The sequence below is a fragment of the Eurytemora carolleeae genome, unplaced genomic scaffold (assembly GCF_000591075.1).
Source record: "Eurytemora carolleeae unplaced genomic scaffold, Eaff_2.0 scaffold1844, whole genome shotgun sequence".
Taxonomy (NCBI): domain Eukaryota; kingdom Metazoa; phylum Arthropoda; class Copepoda; order Calanoida; family Temoridae; genus Eurytemora; species Eurytemora carolleeae.
In genome coordinates, this window is record NW_019397729.1 from 13,766 (window position 1) to 24,316 (window position 10,551).

The 10,551-nt window shown below is 29.7% G+C and overlaps 1 protein-coding gene across 1 annotated transcript; it reads right to left on the reverse strand.

Annotated features, from left to right (window-relative positions):
* Window positions 1-3,263: 3,263 nt before the first annotated feature.
* LOC111715668 (uncharacterized) lies at window positions 3,264-9,669 on the reverse strand. The gene is made up of 5 exons (XM_023491023.1): window positions 9,363-9,669; window positions 7,750-7,819; window positions 7,069-7,109; window positions 4,647-4,972; window positions 3,264-3,666 (listed from the first exon to the last, which is right to left on the reverse strand). Exons 1-5 carry the CDS (start codon window positions 9,652-9,654, stop codon window positions 3,595-3,597), a joined length of 801 nt encoding a protein of 266 aa, XP_023346791.1. The 5' UTR covers window positions 9,655-9,669; the 3' UTR covers window positions 3,264-3,594.
* Window positions 9,670-10,551: the final 882 nt, after the last annotated feature.

The window sequence follows — 10,551 nt, forward strand, 5'->3', positions numbered from 1 at the left end:
AATATTAACGTTAGCTTATGTAATAATAACGATAATTTATGTAATATTAAAGTTAACGTATGTAATAATAACGTTAATTTATATAATATTAACGTTAGGTAAAACGACCAAACCCAAAGGAATTTAGCCTTTGCCACAAACTCTTATTTTCTAATCTCTATTTCTTTCTTTGCAACCAAATCGTAGGATTCTGATATTTCAAACCATAAATTCTCTTAGATCAAATAATCTAAGTATATCAAAGGTTTACTCCATAAGATTGCTAAGATATGGTGATTAGAAAGTTTAAGTTTGTGGCAAAGACTCAATACCTTTGCGCATACTTCATTATTATCAATTTAAAGAAGAAGTATTGTATTCAACTAAATAAATGAATAAATGAATGAATAGTAATGGTCGGGTACGTTGGAGAGAGTAAAAACATAAAATCATAGAATTAGCTTTTAACAAATCATATGAAATGTCAGTATCTTTATATTTAAAATAAATTTTACATTCAAAGGAACAGAGTTCTTGCCCCAAACTCTGATTTGCTGATTCCTAAAACTTTGCAAACCAATGTCCTAACTCGTATGCCTTCGATATTTCAAACTATGAATTCTTGAAGATCAAACAATCCTAGTTTTAAATGTCAAAATTTTACATCATTTGGCTGCAACGAATAGCGATGTAGGGATTTATTTTACTACCTAAATACAGAGTGAGTTAAATAAAAAGCGCAAATGTTTTTTGTGCTTTATACCTGTGCATTGTGCAATTTACATTTTTGTATATTTTAAATGATTCTTTGATTTTTTTTCGGAAGCTTGATGCCTAGCTCAAGAATTAAGTCGAGAGCAATATCTGCGATACTTTTTTCCTCTCAAATCAAAAGTTTATAAATGGAAAAATCAGAAAATTTGTGATTGGTCAGTTCTATAAAGTTTAATTGTTTAATTTTATAAAGTTACATGGCTGCTCAATAAGTAACACAAAATCGCTTATTTTCAACAAAAATCGCTTATTTGACAGCAAAAGGTTAGATGACTGCCAAAATAGGATTTTTAATATTCGTTAAAATTTGCCATTAAGATATTTTTATTTTTCTACTCTTTTAAATATACAAAAAAAATCGATGACTTTATAGTGTAAATATCACTGTACATAAAACTGCATTCATGAAATATTTACCAAAAGTTTCCAAACCAAACATTTCCTTTACACAAGGATTGCAAATCAAATGTTTCAATGTGGTTAGAGTATAAATACTCTTTATATACTCTATATGTACTCTATATATATACTCTAAACACATCTACTATATATATGAGAGTATATAAATTGTCAGCTATTACTCTGAGAAAAGAGTCTGTAAACGCAATTTCATGTGATTTCATGTTTTCGTTTTTGAAAGCAGTTTATTTTCATTTGTGGTTTCTCTGAAAAAATGTTATTAGAAATTTAACAATTGTCAACCCAGAAAACCCACATCAGGGGTGCAAAGGTATTGTTGTGAATAGGCCATACCTCTCGCTAATGTTATAATGCAAGAAAAGTTATTTCAGAGGTGTACGCATCTTTTGTACTGCAGTGTACTGTCTCTGGGCGGTAATGTAAACACAAGACGGATGTCGAAGCCTGACATGGGATCCATCTTTCACATTGAAAGTGAATGAAACATCCTGGTCATAGGAAATTTTTATGTTAATTATCAAAGTTATCAAAATGCAATGCTTTTAACTTCTCGGATACTAAACAAACACTGATGCACCCATTCTTGTTGTAAAATATCAAAAGATCAAATGCCAAATGATCAAAACTCTTGAAATGATAAAAAAAAGTGTACGCTGAACAGTAGGGGCAGCTACTTACTTTTTCAAAAATATTATAGAAATAGAAATGATATAGAAATTATTTTAGGGTATGCATAAATATTTCTTCTCTTTCTTCTCTTACTTCTCTTTCTTCTCTTTCTTCTCTTACTTCTCTTTTTTCTTTCTTCTCTTTCTTCTCTTTCTTCTCTTTCTTCTCTTTCTTCTCTTTCTTCTCTTTCTTCTCTTTCTTCTCTTTCTTCTCTTTCTTCTCTTTTTTCTCTTTCTTCTCTTTCTTCTCTTTCTTCTCTTTCTTCTCTTTCTTCTCTTTCTTCTCTTTTTTCTCTTTCTTCTCTTTCTTCTCTTTCTTTTTTTTATTTTCTTTCTTTTCTTTCTTCTCTTTCTTCTCTTTCTTCTCTTTCTTCTCTTTCTTCTCTTTCTTCTCTTTCTTCTCTTGATAGTATCAAAATACAATGCTTTTAACTTCTCGGATACTAAACAAACACTGATGCACCCATTCTTGTAAAATATCAAAAGATCAAATGCCAAATGATAAAAACTCTTGAAATGATAAAAAAAAGTGTACGCTGAACAGTAGGGGCAGCTACTTATTTTGCAAAAATATTATAGAAATAAAAATGATATAGAAATTATTTTAGGGTATGCATAAATATTTCTTCTCTTTCTTCTCTTACTTCTCTTTCTTCTCTTTCTTCTCTTTCTTCTCTTTCTTCTCTTTTTTCTCTTTCTTCTCTTTCTATTCTTTCTTTTTTATTTTCTTTCTTTTCTTTCTTCTCTTTCTTCTCTTTCTTCTCTTTTTTCTCTTTCTTCTCTTTCTATTCTTTCTTTTTTTATTTTCTTTCTTTTCTTTCTTCTCTTTCTTCTCTTTCTTCTCTTTCTTCTCTTTCTTCTCTTGATAGTTTGTTGTGGGAATTTAGCCGGTTTAGAGATAAACAATGCAATACGATCAGTTTATATGATTTTACCCAGATTTGTTAACATTTCTAGCTTGTAGACCTAATTGAAATGTACTGCGTCTGTACTGTATAATTCGTCATTTGATCATTTGGCATTTGATCTTTTGATATTTTTGCATTCTTGTTTACAAATTCCGCCCAGATAGAACTGGTTTTAATATGTACGCAGAGTATAAGCAAAAAAAAAAAGAATATAAGGGCTTTGTTTTGATAAAAAACTTTAACGTGACTGACATATCACTTTTTTGTTACTCTATGTGATATAAAAGTGCACGACTTTAAACCTTATAAGATAAAAATTGCAAATATTTCATCTGAATAATCAATCAGAACTGCAATTATCGTTCCCGTGTTTTTATTAAGATTTATCATGTAACTAATAATAAACTTACAGGAAATAATCAAAATTAGTAAAAAAAGGAATTTCATATTTATTAAGATTAAATCGCATTTTATCTGTTAAATTATAAAAAATGTATTAATATATTTATGTTTACAAGTTTTTTTTTTGTAGAGAATGATACATAACAATGCAGTGTGGATTTCGATGTATTTTATAATTTTAAACGTTTTTAAACGTTTCAAGAATTTGCTTTATCTCGTTTTTATTTTATTTTGAAAAGCTTAAAGAAAGTCAAACTTTATGTTGACGATCTTGTATGCACATTTAGAAAAAAAGACATTATAAAAATTTCACAAAATTAATAATATTTTGTTCAAATTAAAAACTGAATGTTAAGAACAATTTCAAAAAACATTTCGCATCTTAAACAACTTTTGATAAGCTTGATATTACTAATAAAATGTTAAGGTTTCGTGTCTAAAATCTATAATCGTGTTGCGTTGACAATTCTTGAATCACCACTTTTCTCCAGGTTTCCTCCGGTAAAGGTAACAAACTAAAATCATACTTCCTTTAGCAAAGTCATCAGATTTCAAAAAATACATTTTCATGTAAAACTTTCATTCTTCTTCATTTCCAACACACAAAATCAGTTTATTTCACCATTCGCGACTAGTGATGGGCCTTTTATAGTGCGTGATTATTGTTTCTTGAATCATATTAGTAAAATGAATGCTGCAAATTATTTCAAAAAGAAAAGACGATTGTCATGAATATCACGTTATCTGCATTAGTTTTTCTACAATTAACCTCTCAAATCTTTTTTATTTTATCTTGATCGTTTTCGTATAGTTAGAAATTACTGTTTTTTTCTTTAAAATATAATTTATTCTTAGAATTTATTCCTAAATTCTTTAAGAAAGATTTGATAGATAAAGTTTAATTTTGTGCAGCTCTGGAAACTAAAAAGATATAATTTTCAAACTAAAATCCAGAAAGAACTATTTAATGAATTTATAGTTAGAATCAGAGCACCTTCAAAATTATCTTGGATAAAGGAATATTCAGAATACTGTGATCAATAATTAATATCTTCTATTACTCACAAATCTTAAAGAGGCTGTAAGCCTAATTTATTTTATTTACAGAGTTACATATGTGAGAAAAATTTACTAATTTTTGCCAATTTACGCAGCAGAAAAAAAGGAGATATCTAAATCTCTTAAAATACAAAAACGCTGAATTCTCCATTATTGTCAATTCGATAAAATGGCCTTATAACGCTCTAAATTAAGGACCGCTTGTAATTATGTTAACAGTCTCTTTAAACATCTAAATACCTGAAGATCCTCATTAGACTGTAAGCGTAATTAAAAGTGACCCTCCGTGCACAGTTTTTTTAAACCGAGAAGAACGGTAAAATCGTCCATATTGTTCGGTGTGCCGATGTAAATAAGACTTAGCCGTGTTTGCATGGAGGGTCACTTAGAATTACGCTTACAGTCCCTTTAAGTTATTTAGAATTAAGTATCTTACCGTTGCTCCTAAACCTTGAACATTCTCTTCTGTTGTATTCAAAATATCACGAATAGGTATATAGAAGTCTGACTCATGTGTCTGTTTTTCTAGTTTCACATTGGTGTATGTACTGAAGAAAGGGGAATTACTTGGCATCGTCTCAATTTCATTTTCAGTAATTGTATCTTTTCTCAGAGAGTCTAAATACATCGGTTCTGTTCTCATACAAGGATCTGTATTAAGGGTCAAATTACAAATATCTGGCTCTGAAAGTTCAGTGTAGAGATCACTTTTGAATTTTACATCATCACAAAAGTTGCTGGGAGGCGGAGTCAGGTCTGTAACTAAAAAGAAAGAATTGTTGTTTTATTTAGTACTTCCGTTTTTTCCAGACGCTTCCCGTTTTATTCTAATAATATTGCAAATTTTTTTTTTCAGATATTAATANGCTGTTATTTAAATTTATGGATAATGACAAATTTCCAATCTGAATTTGAAACTTTTAAAATTATTTTTAATTATTCAATATTGTATTAAATTGTTAAAGGTTGTGTCCAAAGGTCACGCATACAAAACAAAAACTATAAATCATTAATCCTGTTTCCAATTCGCTATCAAAGTCTTTCTATTTTTGTTTTCCTCAAGAATGATTAAAAAATGTATACTCAAACATTTTGTGTTGCGCCGTTGTCTTATCATTAAAAACTTGACATATAGGTGTACCCTATAAACCATAATGAAAACCTAATTATGCAGATTGATCTTGCGAACTAATTTTCCTTAAACTTAACTATTGAGTTGAGATAGACAATAAAAACAACTGTTATCGAGGCATTTGCGTTGATTTGCTAATGACTTTGCTAATGAGAAAATATAACTCTCCGACCCGATTAAATTGTGTCCTTCTGTCCTTTCTTCCGTCAGACATTCTTTTCATTAAATGTATATATATATATTTGAAAAATAAATTTTAAATTTGATATGAAACCCAATTTGCTTGAAAATTAATGCAAACTTTGTTCCCTGCCTGCCTTGAATTGTGTTCATTATGAATTCTAAGCCTGGGTCTAGAACAAGGAATTAATGATATCATAAAAGTTTAGATGCGAAAATATTAGCACGGCAAATTTAGAATAATACATCAAAGTTTTTGCTATTTTTCTTTGAAATTAAAATTGTGGAATACTCTCACCATTTCTATTCTCAAATATTAATTAGTCAAATAAAGTAAATTTTATGTTTGAAATCTTACATGTTTGAAATCTTAACTTATCAATTCAAGTGCTATTAAAGGTAGTGTTCGCGAAAAATGAAAGGGAGTATAGGCTTAATGCGATAAAAAAGCGCTTTTGATCGCTACTAATCTTACTTCTAAGTTCTATCTGTTGAGTATATAAGAAGAAAATTGTTAAAAACGACTCACAAAAAAGAACGCAGCGTCCATACAAATTCGGAAAGATGCAACATTCAACTCGGATCGTAAACAAATCAATTTAATTCCAAACAAAAAATTCAGATATTACAAACAGTAGTCATCGATTATTTTTCGACGCATTCGTATATAGTTAATAGCCTTTGAAAAAAGTAAAACAGATTACAGAATCAATATTTATAAAAAAATATATATTTTACGTTTTTCCGACCCCATTTGGCATTTTTTTCAAACCTTCTTAGCACCTGCACTTTTAAAGTTAGCGGTATTATTTTATTTTCAGTGAGCTTGGCCTGGACAAATTCGGCTTGAACATGCATTGCAACCCTATACCTTTACTCTAAGGTATTTTCCCAGGCTATACATGCTTTCAGATCCCCCAGCATTTATAGGATTAAGCGTTTCTATTCTTTATTAAAGTGATTTTCGGAAAAACATGTCCGATTCACAACGGTACCCTTTGAACATTTCTCCGAACAAGGATAACGGAGCTCATATTATTTCTCTAACTCAAAATATTGAAATTCCGTCTACAAGTACACAATCAAAGAAGATAACTTCAAAATCAAAACCTTTGTTCTTTTTTTTGTTAAATTTTGAAAAATAAAGTTGCTGTTATTTAAATTTATGGATAATGACAAATTTCCAATCTGAATTTGAAACTTTTAAAATTATTTTTAATTATTCAATATTGTATTAAATTGTTAAATCTCAAAATTACTTTTATCAGTTTTGATTATGAATAATAAATTTTTTATACAAAAATGAAAAATTGGTAAAATGTTTCAATAATTATAACTTCTCTAACCGAGGAGACATTGAGAACAATACTGTTTATATTTAAGGTAAGCAACTGATAAAAAATAGCTTATCTCAAACTAGTATACAGAAAAAAGAGGAGCTGTAACGAATCACAAAATTGTATCATTAATGTCGCTAAAATTTAATCTTCTCCTCTGTCTTCGAGTGTATTTTTTAGATTTTTAGATTTCTTAGGAATTTTTTTACCTGAGAATCCCCCGGGGCTACTTGTCAGGTAAATGTTTTCCCTAAAAAATAAATTTTTTATTCTTTACATGAAAAAAATGAGTCTTTGCCACAAACTCTGATTTTCTGTTCCCCATATCTTTGCAACCAAATATCATATACCTTAAATAGGAATCCCGTTAGATCAAATAGTCTAAGTTTGAAATATTAAATGTTTACAACATCAGGCTATATAGTTATAGGAATTAGAAGTTTAATTTGTGGCAATGACTCTTTTCTGTTCTGTTTTTTTAAAGAAATGGTTTTACACACTCATTACACACTCATTAAAAGAGAACCTAACATTGTGTTCTCTATATCTAACTCAATGAAAATATTTCAAAAATTCGAACAGAATGGATTTAACTGAAAACTTGTGCGTGAAAACAGTACGTGTAACTTTTAAGGTCACTATGAAGCGATTTAGGCTAAGAGATACTAAGATGTTCAAATACACATACAAATTTAATGTTTGCCATTAAAACTAAAAAACAAATTTAATTTTAAAGTTTTCAAATTAAATGCATTTTGAAAAGGTTAAGACATCTTCAATCAAATCTTTGAAGTTGAGAGCTTGAAAGAAGAGAAATTAAATGCCCTCTAACTATTTACTTTGAGCAAAGTAAACAAACATATGATTTTAATTTTGAATATCATAATTACCCTATTTCAGACTTCTGGGACTGATGTTCCTCATTTGCTTTCATAGCTGATCGCACAACAGGTATTCTACCTACAGGTAAAGGGACTGTCATCGAAATTGGTTCTTAAGAATCGGAGTTTTTTGTCACAAACTTCAATTTTGTATTGGTATATCTTTGTATTCCGATGGTATATAAACCTTCGATAAACTTTCTATACCCCTATAACTGTGCAACTCGATGGCGTAGACATTAGATATTTCGAACTATTATTTCTGTTAAATCAAATAATCTAAGTTTATAATATCAATGGTTTACTCCGACAGGTTGCAAAGATATAAGGAGTATAAAATGTGAGTTTGTGGTAAAAACTTAATTCCTTTGATTCAAAACTTTAACATTTTAACATTATTTGATTTATCCTTGATTCAATCATTTTTAATCGTGGTTCTCAGTAAAAGTGAATTGCGGAATCAAGCACCACTACCAGAGAAAATGATTAAAATCAGCGAATTGTGAGATCTTTTGAAGAAAGAAAAACGATCACATTTTCTCAGGGTTAACCTGGTTAAGAACTTAACTTTGCCGTTGTGGATAGGGTATGTCACCTATGTATATACTTTGCTTGTCTGGGTGGGTGTTTGTTTGTTTGTATGCAATAAACGTCAAAACGGCTGAACCGCGGGCCCAAATTTTGTGTTAGACATCGCGTGACCCCAGGGAAGGGTTATGAATGATCAAATTTTAAAGATTTGTGTTTAATAGTTTTTTTTATTTTTGTCAAATTTAAAAAATGCGATAAAAAATATTATGAAATCCGCGAACTCTTTTTGATTTTGTTTTATATTTGTACAGAGAGAAAATGCTCACAGATTAAGTTACAATTGCATGTTGAAATAGAAAGTGGGCGCGAAAGTCCCGAAAAGCCTAATTTTATTAATTTAAGTTTAGGTCAATAGTTTGCTTAATGGATGAAATTTTGTTTTCAAATTCCTCTTATTCGTAAAAAAATGTTAAGTGTTACCGGAAATGACCCACTTTTCTTTCACAATTAAATATTATGTTCAACATTAAGTTGGAAAAGAAAGTTTTCATTGAATAGCTTTATTCTTTAATTTTATTCATTTGTTTCTTTTGTATATTTCTAGGGGTTTAATTTATAACAAAAAATGGTAATAAAAAACCATTTATCTTGTTTTTAATCTTGATGTGTAGTTTTTTTTAAATTTTGCATTAACATTTGAACAGAATTCATAATTTTAAACATCAAGGTCCAGGTTGTAAAGATTATAGTGTTCAGTTCTTTTGTATTTAAAATTAATTAAAAAATATTATAAAATATAAACTATATACAAATGTGGCGAAAGATAATCGATGACTATAGGTTGTAATATCTAAATGATTTGTTTGAAATTAAATTGATTTTCTTACGGTCTAAGTCGTATAATGCAATTTTCTCAATTTGTATGGGCGCTAAGTTATTCGGTATGAGACGTCTTTAACAAGTTTCTCCTTATAGACGCAACAGATAGAAGTAAGATTAGTAGCGATCAAAAGCGCTTTTTTATCGCATTAAGCCTATACCCCCTTTCATTTTTCGCGAACACTCCCTTTAACATCTAACCGGTTTCTTACCGATGGTTCTGGGTTCAGTAAGTCTCATACTAATTTTCTGCTGCTGCTGCTGTGGATATCTTTCCAAGCTTCCGTATTGACATCTGGGTCTAGCTCCAGTTCCAGCTCCAGTCTGTAGTTTAGTTCCGGCTCCAACCTCTATTCCAGCTACAGTTTGTATTCCAACCTTTTCTCCATTTACAGAGCTTTTTCTAGACTTAGTTATGAATGTAAGATCACCATCCAGATAGAAAGGGATGTCTTTTTCACTATCCGAAGGAAACCTCAGGGTCTGAAATACAAAAAAATGCATGAAGATACATTTTGGATATCTAAAGTTTTCATGATTACACCTTGAATGCACGACAATTGAGAAAAAAGCTTTTGTGTTCTTAATCACTGGAAAGTGAATAAATCCTGTTCTTTTTATCGTTCAAAGAATCAGAATTATTCCTGTAGGATATCCTATGGTCGAAACTCGATTAAACCCAACAGGGTCATAACTAAAAATGAAGGATCAAACACTCATCTCTCAATTTGTCTTAGTGGAGATTGAGCTCTAGCATTGAAGATTAGTGTTCTCTCACACAAGAGTTTCGAACTTCGATAATAGGAATCCTCAGAAAAATTGATTTTTTTCTTAAATCGGTTCATAAATATAAATATCAATTTTACACATGTTTCACTTTGGTTCGGTTTACAAAATTTAATCAAGTTTTTTTAGAAAGATTTACTGAAGATTTAATTTACATCTAACCTTCTTCACATAATATTAGCTTTAGAACGTGCCCAGTTTTGCCTATTATCTAAATTTTTTCTTTCAAATTTAACCTTTAAGCTCTTAAACCACACTGAAGTATGGTGGTTAACATTCTTGATAAAGTCAGGGAAAGTTTAGTTCTAAGGTAATATAAATTCCCGTGGTTCAACCGCGTTCCCCAAAAAAATGTAATACAAATTGGTTAAGGGGTTTCTGAGTTATGATCGGATATACAATTTAACAAACAACCAAACATACAAACAAGAGATGCTCAGTATTATAAAAAGGAATTGAGTCTTTGTCATAAACTCTGATTTTTTAATCCCTTCATCTTTGCAACACAATGTCGTACACTCTAGATATTTCAAACTATTGATTCTGTTAGATCAAATATTATAAGTTTGAAATATCAAAAGTTTACACGAGTAGGTTGCAATGATATAAGGGTGA